At 37.5% G+C, this 24,309-nt stretch overlaps 1 protein-coding gene across 9 annotated transcripts in view; it reads right to left on the bottom strand.

The window, feature by feature from the left end:
* LOC135838074 (proton-coupled zinc antiporter SLC30A9, mitochondrial-like) overlaps nt 1-20,091 on the bottom strand; it is a 73,379-nt gene extending 53,288 nt beyond the window's left edge. Inside the window, exons 1-3 of one of the 9 annotated variants that reach the window (XM_065353618.1) lie at nt 19,915-20,091; nt 19,158-19,283; nt 15,318-15,464 (exon numbers count right to left, since the gene is read on the bottom strand). In XM_065353618.1, the coding sequence (XP_065209690.1) occupies nt 15,318-15,453 (136 nt within the window). In that variant the 5' untranslated portion in view covers nt 15,454-15,464; nt 19,158-19,283; nt 19,915-20,091. Of the gene's footprint in view, nt 1-840; nt 3,931-6,607; nt 8,051-11,529; nt 12,016-12,099; nt 12,276-12,549; nt 13,027-15,317; nt 15,465-19,157; nt 19,691-19,914 lie in introns of those variants that run through there. The other 8 variants (XM_065353619.1, XM_065353617.1, XM_065353616.1 and 5 more) reach the window with 8 other exon arrangements.
* Between the last annotated feature and the right edge of the window lie 4,218 nt (nt 20,092-24,309).

The raw sequence follows: 24,309 nt of genomic DNA, 5'->3' as shown, positions 1-24,309 counted from the left end.
GGGGCGGGGCTTAGGCCCCGCCCCCTCACCGCAGGGATAAGTAATTATAAGATGTAAATATTATTCAAAATAAACCCTTTTTTTAAAAAAAAAAAAAAAAAAAAAAAAAAAAACCTTAAATAAAGTACGAATTTTTCATCACGATGAATTGGATAGGAAGGGAGGAGGGAGTAGAAAAACAAAAACTTCGTAATTTTTTCCATCGCAACAATTCAGCCAATCACCTTAACATCTTGAGATCAATTTCAAAATCTGGATCCCATAATTTTTGCAAATCTCCATGCTTTAAAAACCCTTTTATCCTCGAGATAGTAGTTTTCTGAATAATGGCTTAATGAAGAAGCGTTCTAGATCGTCATTTATGGTACATTAATGACAATAATTCTCCACTAAAATCGTTCGACAAAATAATATGCGATAATGTTATACAATCGATATACCATCACCAATACGAGTTAAATTGTCCTCATTTCCCGAATGCATCATTTCGCAAATATTTCGACGATGACGTCGAATCAAAAGTAGCATTGAACATCATCGAACAAAACATAGTTCTCTATATGTTTACCAACAATAATTAGTCGAATCAAAACGACGACGCGATTTCTGATGTCATAACATATGGCAAATTTTACCCAACATCATCTTCAAAATAATATACACACTACGTGCAAATCCACACACAAATCGCATATCGCAGGTGTAAACAACAACAACAACGTCGCCCTATGCCCCATTCATCATCCGAGCCATCCATCCAAATCCAATTTACCGTTAACGGTATAGGACTAATTAATCACGTAGCTAATCGTATATATCGTATTAAAAGCAACGCAGCAATTTTAAAAATACATTTTATTTTCAATTATCAAAAAAAAAAAAACGTAATCGTAATAGCAATAATAATTTACAAATTCACTTTGAAATCCGGATCGCGATCAAATGACCACCGAAGGCGATGGTTATTGGTGAACTAAAAAAAATTGGTACAGTAATACACGATAAGTAATTATACGAAGTAAAACTTATTCTTCCATTAAGTGGTATTGATCGTTAAGGACACTTTGTTTGATTTTGGAATGACTAAAAAAAAAAAATTCCTCCCATAAAACACACCCTCAAAAAAAAAAAAAAAAAGTTTCACCGGTGCTTTTCGAAAGCTATAAGATACAATAATACTCGGGCTATTCTAAAATTTACAATAATTCGTACGCATCACATACTTAAACGCAAACTTTTCACAGGAACTCAAGAAACATTCTATCGAGTACATAAAAATCAAATTAAGGACTGAGCGAGTCCGACTAAAAAATATACAATAAATTAGGTAATAAAAAATAGAAGCTCTTCGAGTCGTAAGACTTAAAAAAACGTACTCGAAACGAAATTAGGTGATAAGAAATCCCGGCATTGGGTCCGATCGACGAGTCAATCCTACGCCAAATTATCTGCATTTTCAACAACAGCGAAGATTTCAAGAAATCGAACACTTTACAAAATGTGTGGAGGGAAGGAAATTTCGTATTCGCAATTTTTTTGATTTTTTGGCAAAGAGCGAAAATTTTGAAACGGGGAAAATTGGCAAAATAAAAATACGCAGAAAGGCACAGGACGACTCACGAGGTAAAAAAAAAAAAAACGCATCCGTTTCAATCACTGCAATTTTTCACACAAGCATCCTTTTCCACCACTGTCGAGCAAACTAAAACGTACTCGCTTAAATTTCTCAACCTATATTATGGCACATTGGTGCAATGCAAAAGAACCGAAGGACGTAGAACGTAATATAAAATCAAGCGTAGGTATCTCTCAAACCATTTTTACACCTTGAAAAAACCGTAAGAAAGGAAAAGAAAAGCACTCTCATCCCTTACAACACGAGACGACGACGACGACGACAGAAATAACAATATCAACAAAAACAAAAACATAAACGAGATAAATGAAACGCGGTAATGATAAATAATGCGCGTGTTATCACAGCAGCAGCGAAACACAACAAATAAGTAGTAGAGTTCTACGATGACGACGATAAAGGAAAAATAAAACAGAAACGACGATCTCTAGAGTATTTCCAAATCGCAGTGCCTAATTTGCGGGAACTTCTTTCGTAATTTGACTTCGATACGATCGATTTCGCCGCCCATCGTATCGATAATGTTTTCGCTGTGTCTCAGCAGGAAGGTTTCGAATTCGTCGATGGATTTCTGGGATTTCACTTCGTCGAACATGCTCTTCAGGTCTTGATGGTCGAGGTACAATCGCGTAAGTTCGCGTCCGTCGAAATCCAACTCGGCCTTGTACCTGATGAGCGAGTTGCCCATATCGATACCTTTGACGTCGTGTATGCCTCTGATCATGACGTCGGATTCGAGTTCGTAGTTGATTTTGTCGAGAAACTCCTGCGAAATAGATCGGCCAACGAGGGCGGTAACGTTGGTACGAATGATGAACGATGCGACGGCTCCGAGAATGCCGCCGACCAGCAGAGATCCGATTGCGTCCGGCTTCGAGCTACCGGTATAGGCGGACAGGCCGATACACGAGGCTGTGACTACGATGCTGAGCAGAGCGGCGCAGTCTTCCAGCAGCACCACGTTCACGCTGGGATCTTGACTAGTGAGAATGTAGTCTTTGACGGACATGTTGGCTTCTTTGGCGCCGCGACGAATCGAGGCGATGGCCACGATGCAGGTGGCGCCTTCGGTCATCAGCGATCCGGCCAAGCTGAGGAAGGCCCAGTAGATCGAGTCGATGGGGGTGGGATCGATAAGGCCGACGATACCGTGATACACCGATAGTCCGGTGCCTACGCAGAATATACCGACGCCCGAGATGAGCGACGAGACGTATTTCATATTCGTGTATCCGTACGGATGGTCGGCGTTGGCTTTCTGGATGGACTTATGTATACCGTAGGCCAATATCACCTGGTTCATGGTATCGGCCAGCGAGTGAATGCATTCGGCGAACAGGCTGTGCGAATTCGTGAACCACCAGGCCACCAGTTTCATGACGAAGTTGGAGAAATTTATAGTAATGGCGGATAGAACGACGCGTCCCGAATGGCCCAGCAGACCGCTGGCCGATTTCTGCTGCATTTGGTCTTGCTCGTAGAGGCTTTCGCGTCGCGAACTCCTCAGCTGACGTTTAATGGTGGCGTTACTCTGTTCGAGCAGCTTTCGCTCCAGTTGTTGGCGCAGTATCTCTTTCAGCAGGTTATCCTTCGAGCCCCACACCTCGAGCGCCTTCGCTTCGACATCTTTACGCCAATACACCGTGATCGGAGGCTGGTTAATGTACGGCGATCGACGTTTGGTCGCTTTCAGACCCTCCAGATGTTCGATTTTCAGCATGAAATCGGCCATAGCTCGACCCGGCGTCACGAAGTTACGTTCCAGCGACGATACGCTCGGATCGAGCGGTATACGCGACGGCGTCTTCTTGCCGCTGCTGCTGATGGCGGACGCCGACTCTTCCAGCACTTCTTTAGCTTTGGTGGAGGAATTTTCGGCTAGCGGCGACGACGACGACGACGGCGACGGTGCCGGCGCTCCGTCCGGGTCTACCGAACGGTCCGCCAACGTTCGGTACGGCGGCGAGCAGTGTACGCTGCGCGAACCCAGCCACGATTCGCATAGTTCCGGACGCAAATAGATCTTCGTCTCGTACACCAAGTGATCGTCCAGTCGCCTGAGCTGCACTTTGAACGCTATCGACCTTTTACCCACTTTGACCGCGGCCGCGGGTCGAACTACCTGCAGCAGTAGAGCAGCTCGCGAGTACATCTTCGGGTGCGAGAGCAGAGCTTTACCAAGCGAGTCGAATGAAGCGGGTTACAAGCGGATCAGCGGATGGACCAGTGTGGACCGGTTACTTCGTCACTGCATCAATATCCTTAGTATCTCGTTGCGGCGCTAAATTATCTATCTGTATATAAAGAGGCGAGTTAAGAGGAAAATATAGTTTGATAAAAAAAAAGTCCCCGCGCTTTTACAGCGTTCAACGAGGCGTGCTTAACCTTGCGCGTATTATTCGTATTTGCGAATTACCTAGTTCGTTATAATACCTACATTAAAATAATAATAACAAACAGAATGGGCGAGAAGTCGACTCGATTCGACTCGACTAATTGGACAGCGTATCTTAATTATCGGTTGAAAAAACGCGAGGCGACAACTTCGCTGCTCAGCCTGGTCTATTGCCTCGCTCGCCTCGCCTCATGACGTCGCAATTTCAACCATACAAACAAATACCAGTAATTTGTACTCTCTGCGTGGCATAAATTAGCAAAATTACGACGCGGTGGCGCGAATAATCTATTTGATTCGACTAATTAGCAGATAAGCGGAACGTCAACTCGAGTAAATTCGAGTAAAATTTGAAAATTCATCAAGCAAAGGATCCCAGCAACTTGATTAATTTCCTTCGACGAACAATCCAAATACGAATACATCTATAACTTTGCTCGTACTACACTTTCAACTTCATACTGATCACTCGACTGCTTCAAAAAATCAAGAAATCGGTCGTAGGAAGATGATTCTTCGTTCCCAATTTTGCAAAGATATCGACTTCGGCGACACATCTCATGAAAATCGATACTTGGAAAGTTTCAAATTTGAGCAAGAGACTTGATACGAATATCAGAGCTCTAATTCAAATCATTCGATAAAAGTAGGACTTTCAGCAGGGTTTGAAAAAAGTTTTCAATTTGGAGGAAAAAAGGAGAGATGGAGTGAAAATTCATTCAAGATAAAATGTCTTCGGGCAAAAAATTTTCCAGTCAAAAAGAACTAGAAAAAATGCAAAAAAATTGAAATTCTGAAAAAAAGGGGAAAATATACCAGGAAAATTTCAAAATTGAACTGAAAATAAATTAAAAAGAGAACTGTTCAGATATTTTGACAAAAAACGTATACTTTTTTCAAATATGTAGTCGAATTAGAAAAGCAGTGAGGAAGGAAGGGGGGGGGGGGTCGAAATTCTTCCATTTTTCAACAGCATTTCAAAAATGATAGAAGAAACAAAATTGAAAAAAAGAAGAGAATAAATTGAAAATTTCGACGTTTGACAAATTAAAAGACAAAATCACAGGCGAGAAGAGTGGAATAAAATGTTTTCATAATCTATAATTTGGAATAAAATTATAATTTTTTTCTGAAATTAAGGCAGAAAGCAAAACTTTCCAACAATTTGGGCAAAAAAGCAGAACTTTTAAAATGAGATTATTTCAAATGCTTCGATTTGGTGGGGGGGGGGGCGGGGGTGGGGGTGGGGAGAGAAGATGATCGCGTCAAAATAAAAATGAAAATTTTGAAAAAAGTCAAATGCTCAAGTGAAAAATTGTGAAGCTTGATTGAAAAAAATGAGGAAAAAATTGTTTAGAAATCGTCAAAAGAAAAGAACTTGCAAACCGGAATTTGTTTGAAGTCCAATTTGAGTGGAGAGGGGGGGAGTAGTCATTAGACTGGAGTGAAAAAAAATTATACTTTTAAAAATAATGGAAAATTTTGAAGTTCGAATGAAAAAATAAAAAAAAATTTTAAATGGAAAAACGAACGATTGGAAAATTTGAAAATTAGAGAAAGAGGCTAGAGAACTTGAAAAAAAAATTGAAAAACAACATGAATGAACACTCGAGGGAAATTTTCAAAATTTGGTCAAAAAACTTTTTAAAAATCTGGTCAAAAAACGAGAAGTTTTCGCAATTTCAAGAAAAAAATCAAGACTTTTGGCAACGTAAAAAACAGAACTTCGAACAGGAAACTTTTTCCAATATCAAAATGTCGTTTTTTTTCAAAAGAAAAAAAAAAGAAAACGAAAAATTTTGGATAAAAAAAATCAAATTTAAGATGGAAAAAAATCGAAATGAACAGTATTTTCTGCAATTTCAGCTAAAAATCAGGAGATCATTCGTAATTTCGACAAAAAAACATGACTTTTACCAAAATTGTTCCAAAAATTTCAATTTGGGAGCGTGAGTGGTGGTGGGAGGAGGAAGAGGGGGAGGGGGGGGGGTGGAAATTCACTCGAGTCGGCAACATTTTTTATATTTTCAAAAACAACTAAAAAACGGCAAAAAATGTCCAAGTTCTCACAATGAAATGAAAAATCGAAGTTTGACTGAAAAAAAGTTCTCATTTTTGCAATTTTGCCAAAAAATTAGAAAGTTTAACCACAAAAGTTCGATAAAAGGAGGCAAGACTTCCTGGAAATTTCGGTGGGAGAGGAGGACAAAGGCTGGATAAGAGGATAAAATTATAGAAAATGGGACAAGTAGGAAAGTTACACTTCGATTTTCCATCGCTTCTACATATAAACTTAAAAAATCTGAGAATAAATCAGAAAAGCGTTTTGTACTGCAATTTTGCGAGGGAGATGTTGAAGGGGCCCATTTTGAAATAATAACGCGATATCTGTATTTGGCAAAACTTTTGGCATTTTCTCTGAAGATCTTGTCCAAATTGGCGAGGAAGTTTTAGAAAATGGGCGATGTCGAAAACGATCCTCGCAGCAGATCGAAAAATTGAATAACTTCGAAGTCGACGAGAACCTCAAGAAGACGAACGATCACGAAGAATCAGCAGAATCAGCTCCAACTTACCCAAAATTTTCCTCAACGATGGAAAGCCTCATTGCACACAAATTCCCATTACATTTGCAAGTACACATATAAGTATATCGAGCGGTGAAATCACATCGTACATATCACAGCGCGACGTAACGTAACTCGGGCACCTTACGTAATCGGTAATAAATAATAATTACATTCGGATTCGCGAACCAGAGCTGATAACTAGGTAGGTACACATACATCAAAAACTAGATAACTACATATAGGAAAGCTTCGGAAAAGCGTTCAAGTCGCCCAAATAGGTAGCAAACGAAAGAAAGAAAATCCAAGAAGACGCCGATGTCGATGTGAAAAAAAGTTAGCCACTTGCGACTGCGAACGACGACGGCGATGCGATGCGGCGTGGCGTGGCGCGGCGTCGCCTCGCCTCGCGCTCTGCTGCGCCGCGAGAATCGTATTTGCGTTAGCGCGTAGCACGGCGATGCATGGTGCGGGCAACGTGCGGCGTACGGCGTACCGGATGAGTCATCGCTTATTATAGAGACGAACACACACACATGCACACGGTCGTAGTAAGTATTACCACACAATAAAATCAGAATAACCTATACAGATACACAGTACACTGTGTACACGGTAGAGTCAAACTTGACACGAACACGAGCTTGAGCTTTTCACCGAGCGAGCGACCACCACGCCGCACCTCGCCCGCTGCTTGCGCTTACGGTACGAAATTTTCACTCCGCTTCGCCCTCATTCGCTGTTCCAATTCAAAAAAGCTCGTTGCGACTACGCTAGGTAATAGGTAGGTAGGTACGGTTCTTCTTCTACGACTCCTCGACTATAGCTTTTCGTCGCTGGTGCGTCGTTGTCGTCGTCGTCGGTATTGTCCCCAAGCTTGAGCTTTTCCCATCACTGTCCTACGCTTAAATTCCCACTTTGTTACTCGATAATGTCGTCGAATTTTCACATTGTACCTACACGAACACAGCAGAAGTAAAGCATTACGTACAACGTACCGGCCGCATCCTTGTAAGCCGATTACCGTAATTAATTTTCGATATTCGCTCGTTCGCGTCTATTTTGCCGACAAAAACACCCAACAAAAGCCTAATCGTACAAAGTATTTGGCTAGTAAACGTCGACCTTCCAGATTTTCAACCTAACTGAATCATACTGAGGAAAAAAGCCACACGAACGTAACAAGTTGAAAGGGAATACAACAAAGGGTGACTGTTACTTTGAAATTCGAATATACATTTCATTTTGTTAAAAAAGCATTCTCTATTCATTGATTTCCCCCAAATCCCAAGGAAAATGGGTCCGTTGCCACACACCCCCCTCCCCCAACAAAAAAAATTATCCAAAAATTTTCAACTTCACCGCATCAGAATTTTTCTAAGTGATCAATTTCCCAAGAAAATACCTCCTCCTTCTCCAAGATACTTCGGATCTCCATGATAGTCCGGCATATGACAATAGGAGTAATTGCACCCACCCCCCCCCCCGATCCTCTGGGACAACTTTTTTCTTAAAGGGGACATCCTAAGGAATACCTTAAAGCAAACTTGCCCAAAAAAAAGTTGGCCTTACTTACAAAATGGCGGCCATGTTGATTGACAGGTCAGCCGAAATCGCAGATTTTGCGTTTTAACATAGAACTTGCACGAACTTTTTCAAACTTTACAAAGGTAGGTCGAAAGATCATGCAAAATGTGAATTTTTGAAAATCGAATTTAGGCCAAAAATGAGGGAAAAAATCAAAATTTTACCAAATTGACCAAGACAGCTGAAATTTGGGATATACCCTATTTTCGACATGCCAAATTTGAGCAGTTCTGGAGCCTCCTGCAGATTTTTGAAAATCGAAATTTTCACAAAATTTCATCAAATGGAGATGGAAAGCTGAAATTTACTCTACACTCCAATTTTAACACCCCCTGAAGACAACTTCAGGTGGGTTCAAGTAATTTTAGGGCCCCCAGCGACTTTTTTGAAAATTACTGGAGCCTCCAGTAGATTTTTGAAACTTGAAATTTCCCCAACATTAATTTATCAAATGGAGTTGGCAAGCTGAAATTTACTTCGCAGACTACATGGTGGTTTCAAATAGTTTTGAAGCTTCCAGCTACTTTTAGGAAATTTTAATTTTCCAAAAAAACGTCATACAACCTTTCAAAAAGTTGCTGGAGGCGCCAAAACGACTTGAAATTCACCAGCAGTCAACTTCGTAGCGTATTGAAATTAGTTTGCAGAATGAATTTCGACTCTCCATCTTAGTTTGATGTAATTTTGAGGAAATTTCAACTTTCAAAAATCTACTGGAGGCTCCAGAAATTTTCAAAAAAGTTGCTGGAGGCCCTGAAATTACTTGAACCTACCTAAAGTCGTCTTCAGAGGGTGTTAAAATTGGAGTGTAGAGTAAATTTAAGCTTTCCATTTCCATTTGATGAAATTTTGTGAAAATTTAAAATTTCAAAAATCTGCTGGAGGCTTCAGGAATTTTCAAAAAGTCGCTGGAGGATCCAAAACGACTTGAAATTCACCTGCAATACTTCGTAGCGTATTGAAATAAGTTTTTAGAATAAATTTCAGCTTTACAACTCCAATTTGATGGAATTTTGTGGGAATTTCGAGTTTCAAAAATCTGCTGGAGGCTCCAGAACTGCTCAAAACGGGTTGAAACCGTTTCCCATCGATTTGGCATGTCGAAAATAGGGTATATCCCAAATTTCGGCTTTCTTGGTCAATTTGGTAAAACTTTGATTTTTTCCCTCATTTTTGGCCAAAATTTGAATTTTCAAAAAATCACCGAAAATCGAAAAACGCACTTTAGCACTTGAAATTTTGACAGGTGATGAATTTTTGCATGATCTTTCGACCTACCTTTATAAAGTTTGAAAAAGTTCGTGCAAGTCCTATGTTGAAACGCAAAATCTGCGATTTCGGCTGACCTGTCAATCAAAATGGCCGCCATTTTGTAAGTAAAGCCAACTTTTTTTTGGCAAGTTTGCTTTAAAATGTTCCTTAGGATGTCCCCTTTAGGAAAAAAGTTGTCCCGGAGGATCGGCGGGGGTGGGGGGGCAATTACTCCTATTGTCATATGCCGGACTATTATGGTTAGAGGTCAAAATGTTCTTCCAAAATGAAATCAACGCCCTTCAGAACCGCCGCCTTCAAACGTTCAACTATTCAAGTGCAACACTCCGGATTCGTTCGACTAAATTTCCCATCTCTAGACCTTTGTGGTAGGGGAAAGGGCCCCAGCACGACGCAATTTCAAATCGGAGGGTTTCCTCGAAAGTATGATTTTAGAGAAGTACTCACATTCGACGAGACCTTTCACTTACACGAGTTTTAATTCTAGTTGGAAACACAAGCCGTCGCCAACCATTCTAGCAGAACTTTTTCTCACAGGATCGCGTGATTATTAAAAATATGGCAATTAATTCGCAACATACGACGTACTAAACGCTATATACATAGAACGAAATTAAAATTTTATTCAAATTTTCAAACCCGGATTACTACCCAATTAATCAGCATTGCACGTGTCGCATCGACCTTGTTTGCACAAAGATACGCGAATTTTTTCGCAATTTTTAAATCAACATACGAAATGGAAAGTGAACCAATCGCCTCTGAACACCTTAATGAGGGAATTTTGTATCAAGAATTCGCGAAACGAGACTTCGATAACATAATGAATCGATTCAATTCTTCGGACGACGACGAACTAATCTCTTACTACTTCTGGCAACAAAGAAACCGCCTTTACACCTCTCTAAAAGGAAGAAAATTCGATACATTAGACCAAGGTGATGAAAAATACCGATAAACAAGAAAAAAAATAAGCAATTTTCACAGTCACGCGATCGCAGACGACCGCAGACACGCAATAACAGTAAAACAATCGGGATTTTCGAAAAAATACCGAGCTCCGAACACGTACTATAGTTGTATCTTCGGTCAACGGTCAACGTAGCCGAATTTTTGGAACCCCTGTTCGGTAATTTGTCTACAGAAAGACTGGTTTCTCGAATGAAACGTACGTAGGTATTTCGCGATGGAATTGTATGCGCGGTACTTTATGGTTAATGGCACGACGACGACGACGACCAGATGACTCACAGACCAAAAATTAGCCACAAGAGACTTGGAAGCGACACGGACAGCCAGCGATGTACGATTCTCTAATTCTTTTCCGTACTGTTTGATGTTAATTTTAAAACGTCCAGTACGTTTCCTCTTGCACGTAAATCGTAATACGGTTAAATATAGTCAACGTAAATCTAAATGTTGCGAAAGTTTGTCGTATTTCGAATTTCTCACATTCGTAACATTCGCTAACCGAGAGGCAGGAGACGTTCGACTCGTTCGACTCATCGATGTTCCGTTATCAGCATCGGCACTATTTCGACGCTATCTGGCGGTTGATGTTCACCTCGCATCATTATCACTATGATGCAGTTACTCCTCAAACATACTAAATTCGAATAATATGTATGAAACAATGAAAACATAAATGATGAAAAGAAAACCATATTACTTGTGAGAAAGAAAACATCTATCATTTCGACTTTCTACGCAGAGCAACGAAAGAATACGAGTAAGAAACTCATCGTTGTAACCCTGACATTGACGAACGATCAAAGATGACAACTGATAACCTCACAATTCCGTAATTCTGATAAATGACTCAATGAGAAACCTAACAAAATAAGGACAAATAAACGATTAATCGTGAAACTACGAGACCATAACAGCAGCTATACGCAGCACGTAGCTTCGTCATAAACAACTGATACCACCGGTAACTTGTCAGTAAGTTGAAACGATTACACCGAACGAATCGTAGCTGATGCTCGTACAACGATGCGAAATACCGAATACTGAAACATTACATGCAATCATCACCGGTTAACATAAATAGATGAAAATAATAAGGATACATTTCACTCGAAAGATAACGAGAATTGCTTCAAAGATGAACTACGATCACAATACCGGACGATTCAATTCACTTTTGTACGTAGGTAACACACAATACAAGTGAGAAGTAACTTTTGAATCGATAACGAACGCTGAAATCTGTACAATATTGGGCAACTTGACTCGATTGTAAACAGACTGAAAGTGTATTAGAACTTCTGGCATAAACAATAACGTATATTTACGCCAATACTCGATACTACGATCATTTCGTATACGCCATTTTACCAATAACAGCTTTCAACTTTCACGATTCCGATGGCAGCAGCTTTGAAACAATAACAATCGAAAGTTTTTTCATACTTGGATGCATTGATAACACACGAGGAGGACGAGGAGCCAGTCAGCTAAGCTACACTGATACAGGAACGCCGAAGTCGCCGCCGCGTCGAACATCTCATCATTCCTACCGACTAGATGTAAATTGCACCATTACGACGTAAAAACTAAAATAATACGCAGTTAATCGCTTACAATCGAACCCCATTCTTTATCTCATAGTGTAATAATTAAGAATTTCAAAAGGATACATTATAAATTGATAATAGGACGACATTTTTACACGTAAATTTTCACCACACATAACGAATACCTCATTTTTAACAAAACTAACCCGATTTCGGTTACGTTCGACCAACTTCGATTCGTTTCGGTTCACATTTCGCAAGTTTGCCCGATCGAAGAAACAAAAAAGTATCGAACGAAACTGAAAATTTTTAATCACGTAACTCGTAGGAAAATTTTACGATTTCTATCGTGAAAAATGGAGGGAATATTAAAATTAGGTGATTAATCGAAGCATTGTTCGTTCACAACGATTCGTTTCTAACTAGATAACGATGAAAATATACGCTTAAACGATCGAAACGATGAATTAATTATCTCAGTTCGCACGACTTTCTCATTGGAAACCAAATTTGAGTACAAAACTCTTTAATTAATCCGAGTCTAAAAATTGATAATATAATAGATTAACTCACCTGAGACATAATCTCGCTGGTAGTCATGATGATGAGTAATGAAAATACCTTCGCAACAACGGTCAATCGAGTGATAAATAATTAATCAGTTCCGGTAGGACGAACGAATCGGATACACCAAAGGCATTGGCAAAATAACACATTTCACACCGTACAACTCATCGAACGATTACCAGCGATAGTAATTTTCCAACACAACAATCCACACATATTACACACGCGTAAAAATATTAATATTAATTTTTCGAATATATTATAATAAAAGAAATCAACTATTACAATAGGCTGTATGATAACTGTTGATAAGCGAAATCGGTTGGAAACCAAATTGTCTTGTGGAATGCACGTTAGTAAAAGAGGAGTAGGAGAAAAACGTTTCGTTCACGTTCCACACCACAATGTTATAATTCGCACTGGCGCGCACATACACACACACACACACGTACCATACACAGCGTCCAATTACATCTGTAGTGGTGAAGTGATTGTCGTAATGTAGTAGTGTAGTATAGTAATACACGTCATTTTGCTGCTATGTGTGATAGTGTGCGCGTGTATTCGGTTGTTTTTTGTGGGGGGGGTATTGGTATACTTGATAACGCGAACGCCAACGGAGCGGGGAGAGGGGGACGCAACCTCGTTGTAAACACTATGTGAGACGGATGACTCATACCGAATGGGCGGGCTATTATTACCAAAGTTGAGGGACTCGCACTCGCGTCTCTGTTTCTGTTTTATTTAACGGAAATTTACTACAATTTTTTTTTGTACATTCTGCATTATTACATTGAAAACATACCTATAGATTGATACTTCGTGATGGAATACCAAACTATTGCGGTAAAAAATTGGCCGTAAAAATAAACAATTTTACCCGAAAGCGATCACCACGTGGCGAAATGTGTTATGTGACCGAGAAAATTACGCATAAATTCTTCTCATTAACACGCATTCGTGTTTTTTCATCATCGCCGATTAATTATACGACAGATTTTTTAAAACACAACGTGCCAATTGCCATATTAGTTGCCTCGCCGATTCCTGGATCCGGTGGACTGCACTGATAACGCTGATAAGAAACAGCATCCCTCACTTCACCACATGCCAATCATCTGAATCATCATTTTCTCAGAACAGGGAATCCCAAGAAATATTGTAAGTGATTTTGTCAAAAAAATTCGAGCAAAGGTCCAAAAAATAAAGGTCATTTTGATTACACTGAATACTGAACCAGATCAGCTCAAAATTTTCAAACTTATCAGCTTTTTTAGCAATCTATAATCTAGATTCGTATCAAACAACAGTTCTGAATACACTTTATCCATTCATCAACTCATTACAAACTCGAAAATGCATAAATGAAACATTACAGTAGTAAAGCCTATCGCCAAATTCATCGACAAAATCGAATTCCCTACACGTACCTAGACCTAAGATAAATAGATACCTATGTACGTCGATTAACCAACTCACTCATCCATTATCTCGAAATTGAATATGTACCTACATCGAGTACATAAATGTTCTACGTTCACTTGCACGCTGTTATAATTATATTCTTTTGTTAATAAGGTTAATCTAAAACTCGAAATTTCAAGTACCATTAAAGCAATCTGTAATTATACAAACGATCGCGAAACAACCAACAACGCCGCAATTTTACAGACTGGTTTTGAAAATCACCTACCTATCTATCGCTGATACCGAAAAATAAACACTTACTCGGCAATATTTCAAACAAAAGCTATAGGTAGGTACACGAAGCATTACACGTAAAAAAATTAGGTACCGAATGACTAACGAGCAACGAAACGTTTACAGGAATATTTTTAGTGTAAATCATTACGATTAATACGGTGACAGCGGTCGTGGCAATAAATTAATAAAAACACAATTACAAAAAATTAACAAATCAACGCCTCCGTACATTGTTTTTAGGGGGAAAATTATTGTCCTTACATATTAGGTTGCGTAATAATTCAAGTATTTCGTCTACAGCAACATCTATACGAGCGTTTGATTAACAACAATTGAGCTATAATAGAGTCGCTAACCCAGTTTTTAAATTAATGAAGGTATTTACAAACTGTTGTATCGTTAAACCATAATATTGTACCAGAAAGTTAGTCATTGAAAAAAGAAACAAATATACGAAGCACGGGCACGGGCGGACGGCATCGGAAATGAAAAGCAACGCCCTATTATATCGGATCGGTTGATGTCAATAGCCGCCACCGACGCCGGAAAGAGTATGTGGCTGGAAAGGAGTACGAGATCACGCTCACTACTCAGCGTCAATTTTCCACCGGAATCATATCGAGTACTTTCCAAATTCAAGTTAATGTAGTAAAAATACGAAAAAAATTAACAAAAATAGCAGCAAACATGCAGACTGATCGGCGCCCATCAGGCTACTCGAGTATTTTGGAATTCAAAAAGCATCAACGATGATTGAGCAACGTTATTATTGGACTTCCACTTCCATTGGGAAGCTTTACAACAACCAACAACAGTATACGATACGAAGAATAGCCTCGTTAAAGATGGATGGCATGATGATGAGTGCTCGACTGCTCGTACATACAATTACAATACGATTCAAATTCAATGTGTACTTACTACTTAAAGTACACGTACATTATGCATGTACAAGTAGGTATATCATCGTAGTATTATACTCGTAGATATTGTAAATTTAAAAATAATCGATATCAGTTTTAACCTTGAAAAAAGTGAACAGGTACTTAGTGATTCACTGTTACACTTACCTTGCGATGATAATAAACTTGACAGCGACCTCTTTTTCTTCATCATCAACGGAAAAGTGAGCGAATACGATTTCGAAGGTACATCATCCGACAAAGGAACAAGAATCGCGGCCATTTTTGAAACCTTTATTACCATATCGGGTTCACCTAAAAGCATACGCAATAAAATTAAAAATTAATAATTAATCAATTTCTCCCCGCAACATAAAATTTTATTCAATTTTATAACAAGAAAAAAGTAATTTTCAATGTGAAATTACAAAAAAAAAAAAAATTGATCGAGACATTACTAATTTATGCAAAAAGCACTTTTTGGAAATTAATAACTGTTTTCAGCAAAAAAAAGTGAAAATTTTTGACAATTTTCGACAAAAAATGAGACTGACAATTTTAGCGATAGGTGAAGGTATGCAGAACTTTTTGCCAATTTCTGGCAAAGTGGCGAGATTTATAGCAAATTTTAGGAATAAAAGAGACTTTTTGATTTTTAGTAAAAAGTGAAGCGTTTTCAAAATTTTCAGAAAAAAGTGAGATTTATTCGCATGTTTTGATGAAAAAGTGAAAACTATAGGAGTAATTTTTTGTAAAAAGCAAGATTTGGACAATTCGCGGGAGGAGGGAGGGGGGGAGGAAAAGGGAAAATTTTTCAAAAAAGTGAGAATTTTTAGCAGTTTTTGAAAAAATGCTAGATTTTGACAATTTTATATCAAAAGATAAGGCTTTTTGGCAACTTCTGGCAAAAAAAAAGAGATTTCGGGCTGATTTTTGGGAAAAAGTAAAACTTTTTCTGACAATTTTTAACAAAACACCAGAAGCATTATTCGTACTTTTGGTAAAGAGAAAATTTTCTGCAATTTTAGACGAAAAATCAAGACTTCAAAAATTTTAGCAAAAAGCAGGATACCGAATTCGTAACATGTTTTTGCGAATTTTAGAGCAAACTTTGCTCAATTTTTCCAAATTTTCCAGAAATTTTATATTCAACGTTTTCTTTGTTTTTTCAATAATCACAACACAACGCTATTTTAGTATATCCTTATCATTTTGATAAGCTTAGCTAACCTTATTTAATGCACTTTTTGGCCAGTTTTCCTACATTTTAAATTTTTTTTATCGTTTTTGAATTTTGAAATGATCTAAGTGCTTCTGAAAGTGTTTTTATGCCATTTTGAACAGTATGTTTTGTTATTTCGTGCAACTTTTGTTCAACTTCGACATATTTTCCTGAAATTTCAACAAGTTTTGAGAAAATTTTGACAGTTTTTTGTGATTTTTCAGAATTTTAATGTTTGTTTTTTTTTAATATTTTTGTGTTAAACCTTCCAATATTATCCAACAAGGGAACCTCTTGAGGTGTCCGCCTCCGATTTGAACGGGACCGCGATTTTTGGAAAGATTATGTTCTAAGACACCCAAATCCAAATTTTCAGCTGCCCAAGTTCATTTTTTTTGATTTTTGGCGAATTTTTGAAAATCCAAAATTGACTATTTTGGTGATTTATGTTTTTGTTTAAAAAGTACGTACTTGATCAGTAAACATGTTCAAAATAAGTCCTAAAACTGATATTAACCCCCCAAATCCAAATTTCGCCATTTCCAGCCATTCTGGAGCCTCCAGCGCTATTTTTCAATTTCTCCAGAATTTTGAATTTGCTCCAGAAGGCGTGAATATGAAGTTGGGCAGCTAAGAATCGAGTTGTGTGTGATACTCGACCTGTTTAACGAATTATTTATTCACATTTGAGCCGATTCTGGAGGGGACACCTCAAGAGTGAATTTTTGACCAGCTTTTTTCATAATAAAAATGTCCAAAAATTAAAGGGAGGCCCAAGAAAGGCTGGAAATGGCGAAATTCGTTCTCGTGTGGTTAATTAATGACAAAATACAGCGATTCGCGCAAATTTCAAAAAATTTTCTCACAAACGAGGAATTTTTCGGTTTTTGGATATTTTTATTTTGAAAAAAAGCTGGTCAAAAAACCACTCTTGAGGTGTTCGCTCCAGAATCGGCTCAAATGTGGATAAATTCGTTAAACAGGACGAGTATAACAAACAACTCGATTTTTAGCTGCCCAACTTCATATTCACGCCTTCTGGAGCAAATTCAAAATTCTGGAGAAATTGAAAAATAGCGCTGGAGGCTCCAGAATGGCTGGAAATGGCGAAATTTGGATTTGGGGGGTTAATATCAGTTTTAGGACTTATTTTGAACATGTTTACTGATCAAGTACGTACTTTTTAAACAAAAACATAAATCACCAAAATAGTCAATTTTGGATTTTCAAAAATTCGCCAAAAATCAAAAAAAATGAACTTGGGCAGCTGAAAATTTGGATTCGGGGATTTAGAACATGCTCTTTCCAAAAATCGCGGTCCCCTTCAAATCGGAGGCGGACACCCTTATATGCTCTAAGCGGACACCTCAAGAGGTTCCCTTGTAAGTGCTTCTGAAAGTGTTTTTATGCCATTTTGAACATTAAGTTTTGTTATTTCGTGCAGCTTTTGTTCCATTTTGACATATTTTCCTGAAATTTCGTCAAATTTTGAAAAAATTTTGACATTTTTTTGTGATTTTTCAGAATTTTAATGTTTTTTTAAAAATATTTTTGTGTTAAACCTGCTAATATTATCCAAGTTTTTGTGAACTTTTCCAAACTTAGCTCAAAATCCATCAGTTTTTATTTTTGATATTTTTCAAAATGTTTGGATGTTCTTTCAACAAATTTGTCTATGAATTCCTGTACGATTACTCGAAAAATCGACAATCAAATGAAACTGAAACGGTACGATTAGATTATCGTTTTTATTCCTTCTTCTATATAACGAAACTAATTCTTCCGCGCTTGAGAAAAATTTGATAAAATCAATTAAAAAACGGATAGATTGTCGAATATCATTGAATTCAGATAATACAAAATGAATTTAAAATCAATCATCATACCGATCACATTAGGTAATGGAAAAAACCAATTCCAACGTTATTCCATCATTCGTATAAAAACGAGAATCATAAAAATAAACTCAATATTTGGCAAAGCGAAAGCCACCACTAATAATTTTTATCTCCGCAGTCGAATGAAATGATCAAATTTCGAATTTTTCATCCATTCAATTTCACAAATCTATTAATAATAATTACGTTAATTTCTAGAAATACCTATTTCTGCGATAAGTACTCGATGATGCGATTTTTTTTCTTCATGATTAAAATTAACCGTATATGTAGAGGAAGATACGTCACATTGTGTACCTGTACCCAGGTATAGGTGTGGGTAGGGGGTACTCGATGCTCGTACTGTCGTACCTACTTTTATTCCGAGCTGTAAAATAGGTATTTGATACTTCGTAGCATGCCCATTCGGCATTCACCCGCCCTGTGATGCCACTTCATGCCTAATTATAGTTAATTACAGCTACAGTAGATCAACTGGCTAACGGGAAATACCGAAATTAAATCACTCGTTTACTATACGTAGATCCCAATTTATTTCAAACAAGCTTATGGCTGCATTCGTTCAACGTACAATTTCAATCCTTCGGCTGAAATAATGAATCATGTCTTTTGTCGTCGATTACCAATCACCATATCGGTTCGTTTGCTTAATACCGAACGCCATAAAGGATAAATATCAGTCAAGTACTCGATAGATTACCCAATTCTAATTTCTCACAAAAAAAGATAACCGCGCAAAGTAACGAGGAAAATTATAAAGCACGATTATCGATAAAAATGCTTTTCAATTAACCTCGTAGAGTATAATCAAACTCGATCATTATTAAACACTGATTATAAGCTTATCCTGCAACCATACATATAACAAGAATATTCGAATAAACTAACCTGCTCAATATGGATCGTTCGTTATTCCTCGTAATCGTAACACGCCGCCGGTGCTGATCGTAATACTATGTAATTCGGGTAACGTTGACTCGAAAATTAAACTCCGAAACAATCTACGAAACGCCACTGCCGAAAAAAATGACGCAATTAACAAACTATTTCTGCAGTTTACTAAACAATACACATGAAAAAAGCTGATTGTACGTTAATTTCCGTAGTTTACGGAACTAAATCGAATAAACTATCGATGTCTGTCTAGTCGCGAACAACTCTACGGTACACACGGAAACGACGAGACGAGTACAATACACCAAACAGCAATAACACCACGAGGTCATCAAGTTACTCGCGAATGTCTAACGTCAATTCGATATCTAGATACCCGAGTATACCTATACCTATCTTATCAATCGAGGTAGATGATACGTACGCGATAGAGATAGATTACTAATTACTGTCAACCAGGTATATTATGGAAACAAACGCACAGGTAGACTAGCAATAGCATTGCGACTTGATTTTGCAGCTAGTTCGATACTAATGCACCATTCCCGCATAGCAAGATGGAACGCTCAAACGTTATTACCACTCGACTTATTCACGTTTATAATTTAAAATGACGTCATGTCAAAATCGGTTTCTTTATGCGTCACCTATATATTACTCGTACCTAGCTCGTAGAAAGTGACAAAAAAATAAAGAAAATCGTAATCAGATAAACACCGGTAGGTCTATAGTTGGTACCTCTTACAATTACCTGTAGGTAAATTCCAAGATGAACTCATTCAATTGTGTATATTTTGATAACATTCGATTCGGTTCAATTCGTCAAAGGACTAACAGCACAGCAGGGTTGCACGATGACGTCATACGAAGGTGGGTCCCTGAGTATAGACAAAACATCGTCTCTGCTCTCTCTGATAATGACATTTGTTAGCAATCGTCAATCGCCCGCTACAAACAAAACAACAAGAAAAAAGGGTACGATTTACTTACTTTTACTACAGTAAACAAAAGATTATTATGCCAGTCATTCGAAGTGATTAGTCAACTCGTGAAAAGCTATAAAGGGTGGGTACTGGGTAAGAGATGTTGAGTAAGCTCACGATGAGCAATGATGAGGCCAGGCCACCACGCACGTGGATCAGTTCTAAAATATACGAGTACTTCTTCTCCTGCAGTTTATACTTGCTATACGATGTACTACCTACTATTGAGAGTGATGCACTCGTAAAATGCACCATAATACACGTCTTTTTATACTTATTTCACAACCAAACGGTGAACGCACAAGTACGAGTAGGTATGACTCATCGTCATTGCACAACCATAAAGTACAGAATACCATCTGGAATCAAGATATCTACACAAGTACGAGAGTACATATAAATAAGCAGTGTAGCTATTCCTATTCCTTGTTAAACGAAGGGTGAACAAACGAGAATATTTCGGCAAATCATTTTATTATTTTTTTGCTATTTAGATCCGATCAGCCCTTTTTGATGCATCAAACTCGTGTTCATCGTCGAGCCATCGTAAGCGTATAGCGTATGTGCTTATGTAGAAAAAAAAGGGGTAGCAAACGAACCGAACGATGAGCGACGTTGGCGTTAATTTCAGATAAGTACGCGTATTCGTCATTCGCCGGCGACGATGTTTTACGACAAAAATCAATTTTCTACATTTAAAATAAGAATCTTCGATCGGTTACTCGCCCACTTTTACAATATCCGTAGTGCGGGGTGCTACGCGAGAACGAGGCGTTATTATATTAAAATCAACGCTTATAAAGGGGTGAATACGAAAATAGCTACCTCCGATTAGATTAGGTAATAGCGGAAGAATGTCTGCTGAAATTTGATACCGAACACTGAACAGGCTCTTGCTCGTTTTAATCAATCCAAGATGCGAGTTTCTTCTGCTGCGGAAGTATTCGAGATGAACGAAAGTGGTTTTTAAACGAATTTTCGAAAACGAGCTGCAAAATGATCTAGAACAAAAGAAAGACAGAAAGGTTGCCAGTAGACTATTAATGATAATCGATGAACTAGGACTTTTTTCATGGGGGTACGTGCCACGTGGCCACAATCAGTGCCCATAAAGTGCTTCTAAAGTATACATAAATTTCAAAAAAATATCAAAAAATTGCCATTAAAACTGAAAAAATAAAATTTGACGAAAAAAGAAGCTTTTAAGCAATTTGAAAGAAAAAAAGGAGTTTTTAGGCAGGCAAGACAAAATCAATGCTTTTTAGACGTTTCGGCAAAAAAAAGTAGGCACGAACAAATTTCTTGACAATTTTGTAAAAAATTACGACCATTTGACAATTTTACCAAAAAATTATTTCCTTAGAATTTTGACCAAAAAAAAACCTTTTCTTCAATTCGCGAGAAATTGACGATCTCTGATTATTTTAACGAAAGATGGTAATTTTTCATCATTTTTGGCAAAAATGGACACTTCTGGACTATTTTGCCAAAAATCAACACCTTTTGACACCCCCCCTCCAACATTTGAACTTGGGCACATTCGGAAAAAATTGAATTTTTTCTGAAATTTTTTGCAAAAAGCGAAAATTTTTGTACGTAATTTTTGTTGAGAAAATGAGACTTTTGTCCAACTTTTTGGTTGAAAAGTGACTTTTTTTCAAAAAAATGTTGGCAACAAGTGAGCCTGTGACAATTTCAGCAATAAATCAAATAGTCCGGCATATGACAATAGGAGTAATTGCATCCATCATCTGTCAAAATTTAAAGTGCTAAAGTGCGTTTTTCGATTTTTGGTGAATTTTTGAAAATCCAATTCAAGCCAAAAATGAGGGAGAAAATCAAAATTTTACCAAATTGACCAAGAAAGCTGAAATTTGGAATATACCCTATTTTCGACATGCCAAATCGATTGGAAACGGTTTCAACCCGTTTTGAGCAGTTCTGGAGCCTCCAGCAGATTTTTGAAACTCGAAATTCTCACAAAATTTCATCAAATTTGGAGATGGAAAGCTGAAATTTACTCTACACTCCAATTTTAACACCCTCTGAAGACGACTTCAGGTGGGTTCAAGTCATTTTAGAGCCTCCAGCGACTTTTTTGAAAATTACGGGAGCCTCGAGTAGATTTTTGAAACTTGAAATTTCATCAAACTGAGATGGAGAGTCGAAATTCATCCTGCAAACTAATTTTAATACGCTACGAAGTTGACTGCTGGTGGATTTCAAGTCGTTTTGGAGCCTCCATCGACTTTTTGTGAGGTTGTATAACGTTTTTTTGGAAAATTTAAATTTCCTAAAAGTAGCTGGAAGCTTCAAAACCATTTGAAACCACCATGTAGTCTGCGAAATAAATTTTAGCTTGCCAACTCCACTTGATAAATCAAAGTTGCGGGAATTTCAAGTTTCAAAAATCTACTGGAGGCTCCAGTAATTTTCAAAAAAGTCGCTGGGGGCTCTAAAATGACTGAAATGACTTGAACCCACCTGAAGTCGTCTTCAGAGGGTGTTAAAATTGGAGTGTAGAGTAAATTTCAGCTATCCATCTCCATTTGATGAAATTTTGTGAAAATTTAAAGTTTCAAAAATCTGCTGGAGGCTTCAAGAATTTTCAAAAAATCGCTGGAGACTCCAAAACGACTTGAAATTCACCTGCAGTACTTCGTAGCGTATTGAGATTAGTTTTTAGAATAAATTTCAGCTTTACAACTCAAATTTGATGGAATTTTGTGAGAATTTCGAGTTTCAAAAATCTGCTGGAGGCTCCAGAACTGCTCAAAACGGGTTGAAACCGTTTCCAATCGATTTGACATGTCGAAAACAGGGTGTATCCCAAATTTCAGCGTTCTTGGTCAATTTGGTAAAATTTTGATTTTTTCCCTCATTTTTGGCTTAAATTTGATTTTCAAAAATTCACCAAAAATCGAAAAACGCACTTTAGCACTTGGAATTTTGACAGATGATAAGTTTCTGTATGATCTTTCGATCTACCTTTGTAAAATTTGAGAAATTTCCTGCAAGTCCTATGTTGAAACGCAAAATCTGCGATTTCGGCTGACCTGGCAATCAAAATGGCCGCCATTTTGTAAGTAAGGCCAACTTTTTTTGGGGCAAGTTTGCTTTAAAATGTTCCTTAGGATGTCCCCGTTAAGAAAAAAGTTGTCCCGGAGGATCGGCGGGGAGGGGGGTGCAATTACTCCTATTGTCATATGCCGGACTAAAAGGCTTTACGTTATTTTTTTGCCAAGAAAGCGAGATTTTTGATTAATTTTTGAAAAGAAGTGAGACATTTGGTGGAAATTTTTTGAAAATAAGTAACAATTTTCATCAATTTCTGGTAATTTTAACAAGAGCAGGATTATAAATTTGTATGAATAATAAAAAAAAAAAAAAAAAAAAAACACTTGAAAAATGAAAAAAATTTAAAACATTTAAGAAAAAATTCAGCAGAAATGAAAAATTTCAAAATGACATCGAAAAAAGTAACTTTGGTAGCCAAAAAAGCTCGAAAAAGCAACCAAAAATTAACCACAAAAATGACAAAACATTTCAATGTAAAAAAATCACCAAAAATACATGAACTTTTCGTTTTAAAATCTAAAAAAACTAGATTTTTTGGTATTTTACCATTTCTAATAAAAAATAAGACTCTTGAAAATTGTTTTAAATAAAAAAAACGACACATTGAGACTGGACAGGCAATTTTCGGCAATAAAGCTCAACTTTTGGGTATTAAACTTTTTGAGAAAAAGGTGAGAGTTTTCAAAAAATCTGCTAAAAAGCGAAATGTTTCGTCATTTTTTTTTTTTACAAAATGCAAGACTTTTTGGCAATTATTGGCAAAAAAGTAATTTACAATTTTTGTCAAAAAAACGATATATTTTTGGTAATTTTGGATAATTTCTGCTAAAAAAGCTAGACTTTTGGATGTATTTGGGGGAAAAGAGAAGCCTTTTGGGATTTTTTCTCAGAACCTCGCATTTTTGAGAATTTTTAGCGAGAAACGAGGCTTTTTGCAATCTTTGAAAAAACCGATTTTGCTATTAATCAAGGCAAAAATCTAAACATTGATAATTTTAGCAAAAGGCAACATCGGCTTCTTACGTTGATTGAATGAAGGGGGAGGGGGAAAGCTTCAGCGACTAAACAGAACGAAGGGGTTGAGC

The sequence above is a fragment of the Planococcus citri genome, chromosome 2 (genome assembly GCF_950023065.1).
Source record: "Planococcus citri chromosome 2, ihPlaCitr1.1, whole genome shotgun sequence".
NCBI classification, from domain to species: Eukaryota; Metazoa; Arthropoda; class Insecta; order Hemiptera; family Pseudococcidae; genus Planococcus; species Planococcus citri.
Note: the sequence above shows the minus strand (reverse complement) of the source record. Positions and strands in the feature narration are given on the sequence as shown.